General features: G+C 39.9%; 1 protein-coding gene across 1 annotated transcript in view; it reads right to left on the reverse strand.

Annotated features, from left to right (window-relative positions):
• The window catches only part of LOC118334938 (cadherin-6-like), a 90,353-nt gene that overhangs the window by 36,032 nt on the left and 50,921 nt on the right, over window positions 1-3,400 (reverse strand). Inside the window, exon 5 of the mRNA XM_035671041.1 lies at window positions 2,687-2,860. Within this exon, the coding sequence (XP_035526934.1) occupies window positions 2,687-2,860 (174 nt within the window). The remainder of the gene's footprint in view (window positions 1-2,686; window positions 2,861-3,400) is intronic.

The following is a 3,400-nucleotide window of genomic DNA, read 5'->3' on the forward strand; positions in this document are numbered from 1 at the left end:
AAATAATTATTGCTCCCACTGTACTTGACATTTCTGATTCTGTTAACATTATATTCACAATTGGCCCTACTGTCTGTGCAGCGTCATATCTGCATCATTAGATTAGCTGTGGCTCACATCACAGCACTGAGTAATGCTACTATGTCCAATAATTACCTGACATTTAGAAAGATTTAGTTCCAATTATTATCCAATCCAATTATAACATTAGATGGCAAAATTAGACAGGCTTACTTGCTCTCACTCTTTACACCAGTTTTAGTTAATGAACTATTCTCGACCTATAAAACTTATATATGTATTAGCACTGGACACAGTGGATCTGTTGCTATGGCAATCAGTGCCAAAATTAGTAGCCCAAAGCTCTCTATAGTCCTAACAGGAAGAGTCACTCTCACACAGGCAAAGGGAAGACAAAAGTCATTTTATTTAACATAAGAGTGTTAAGCCTTGTTAAAACACTGTCCAATTCATGTTCTCAGGTAACGCATTTTTAACCAGCATAGTGCTAAAATGTTTTGTCTATTACTTGTTTTGTTTATCATTAGAAAATAATTCAACAGCAATTTTGATAGTTCTGCATATCAAATAGCTTTGGACAAAGGTCTCAAACGAGTCAGTTTGACGACAAAAAATGAAATGAAATGATGAGATACAGTGTTCAGTTTGGTTTGAGATTAGTTGTTTGAAGCTTGTTAAAAGGGGTTTCACATCAATGAAAAAGTTTTTTTACAGCTGATCTGCATAATGGGTGGGTGTAATACCACCAGTGCCAAACCCAGACACTACCTGCGCAGACCTGCTCCCCAATTCAGAAAGTTGGCCATGCTGTATCCGGAATTTTTGGCTTCATTTTTGTATAGTGGTAGAACGTGGAGACGCAACTTTGTTGGTGGAATCAAAAATCACTCCCTGACATCTTATAGTGTAAACGATTAACTGATTATTTAGAAAACAATCTAAAAGAGGAATCAATAATCAAAATAACCATAAGCTGCAGCCTTGAACCCAACTATAATTTGAAGCCAAATTTGGAGAACACATTATTATTGTTGAACCCACAGTCTGTCTCTCCCCAACTAACACTACAGCAGGGTTCTTGACAGTTTGTGCTTCTTGGTACAAAGCCCACATGTTTACAGTGAGATTGGTCTTGTGATTAAAGATTAATTAAGTTTCATTAATTTAAAAGGCTTTCGGGAAGAATTAATGTTACGCAGACTAATTCCCCTGGAAGGACACACACGGCTGGTGAAATAATTTTCCAGAGAAGAAGTGTTTCATTTCTCTGGCAGAGAGAGCTGGACTTTGAATGGATCAACATGCTGGGAGTGAACAGTGCTCCTGCTGTGATGGACAGGATGAGGTATGGAGTTTGTTAGAAACTTCATTAAGTCTACTGCTATGGCTGTAGTGCAGCAATTGGTGGCCTCATACGTGTAATCCAGAATATTTTACCATAGCAGTGATGTGAGCAGTTAATTGTGAGCTGAAGTCAGCAGTTAGTAGCAACTTTCAGCTTAAACTCATGTAGCATTTCCAAGAGGTTTGTTTGAGCAACATCCTCCAACATTTGATTGTCGCTAACCTGTGACCCCTTACTGTAACCCTGCTCCTTAACCTTCTCACTGCTGATGCCCTTTGGAACATCCTTTGGATCTCTTTCTGGAACTGGCCATCAACCACTGGTTTGTCCGAACCATAGCCATCTTGCCTTGGATGCCCCACTGTCTCTTGGATTCTCTGTCTCTCATCTTTCCTCTCTCCTGCCACTTTGCAGTTTGGGTACTCCTCCTGGCAGATTGGGGGTCCACATGATGCATGGTGCTTTGAGCGCCATGCGACAGCCTGTGCCTTGCTTTTGGTTTCCTTTTCCAAACTGTCAAGTCCAGAGCTTCCCAAACTTTGGAGGCTGCTATCCTTGTGTTACAATTTTCCATATCTCCAATGCCATTCAAAGTGTCATTCTGTTTATGTTTTTTTTACAGCAAAGCGGCTGATTCCATTTCAACTTGAACTAAGATGACTGCTGTCAGAATCTGAAAAGTTCTGAATCAATGAAATCAGCAATGGGAAATCCCCTCATCATCTTAGCAATGTTTCATCCACTTGCATAAGTAGTAAATAAGTGACACATGCACTTAATTAAAACCAGCAGTCGCTCCTCATTCAATAGCCAAGGTTTCCATTAGTGTCTGCACATTTCGCACCCTTGTAAAATCCATAGAAATCGTATTTTTTCTCATTAAATGGTGAGACGTATAATGTTTTCAGAGATGTCCTCTTGCATGTTCAGAGTTTTTGTGGCTTTGTCTCTAGTGCTAATTTTTAATATAACGTAGCATGATGTGCTGCCATTTAAATGCAACACTGTATTGATTCCTGAGGGGACATTTGATTTGTGGATATAAACTCTGACATTTCAGTAATTCTGTGACTTTGTATTTTGCCTGTTCCTTCTGCAGCCATGGAAGTGTTCAATTTAAGTGTTCAACAGCATATGCTAACTGAAACTTTACCTTACATGCATTTGATTCTGGTGAGTAAATTGTTCACATTTAATGAGGTATAGAAAAGCATTACAGTTATCGTGCCCTTTTCTGCTTCTGAACTCTAATTAATGCGTGTGTGTGACTCAGTGTTTCATCATTTGCATGCAGTCTGTCCTGCGGTGCTATTATCTTACTCTGAGTGAAGCGGGGAGGGTTGTCGTTGACATCTGTGAGGGTGATGTTAACCACGGTCGTTCCAGTGAGCCCTCCTCTCTGTCCAGCCATGTCTTTGGCTTCGATCACCACCTGGTAGTGTTCCCTCTGCTCGCGGTCCATGTCACCAGGTCCCAAGGCTGTCCGGATCACACCTGGAAAAAAGTAAACAGCTTTTTGTTTAAGTTCTGCTCTTCATTTTCTCTTTGCTTGCATTGCTTTGTCTTCATCGTCAGCCCCCTTTTACCAGAATCCTACATCATGCTAAACTTCGATGGCTCCGAGAGCAATTGGAGAACATGCTGTTTCCAATTAAAATGTACAAGGTTTAAGGTGAGACTGAGACTTCACAAACACGTGTATTTCGCTGTTGTTTCTTTTGTGGGTGGTTGAGAGAAAAACTTGCCATCTGTTATAGATTTAGTTATTAAAATCAATACACAGATTGTTACACATGTTCTGCAGATAAAATCAGGTCATTCTAAAACAGTAATTCAGATCATCTGATAAGGATTCAACAACACCTTAAATCTTCTAAACCTGTGTCTGGATTTACAATCATTTGGTGCAAACACTAGTCTAGTGAGGAAAACAGCGAAACTGAAATGAGTGAAGATGGAGCTAGACTCAACAGGCCGGTTCTGTCCAAAATGAAAAAGTAAGAATATCAACACCTCTGAAGCTCACTGATTAAC

Source organism: Morone saxatilis, unplaced genomic scaffold (assembly GCF_004916995.1).
Source record: "Morone saxatilis isolate NCDOM2014 unplaced genomic scaffold, NCSU_SB_2.0 Contig23, whole genome shotgun sequence".
Classification (NCBI taxonomy): Eukaryota; Metazoa; Chordata; class Actinopteri; family Moronidae; genus Morone; species Morone saxatilis.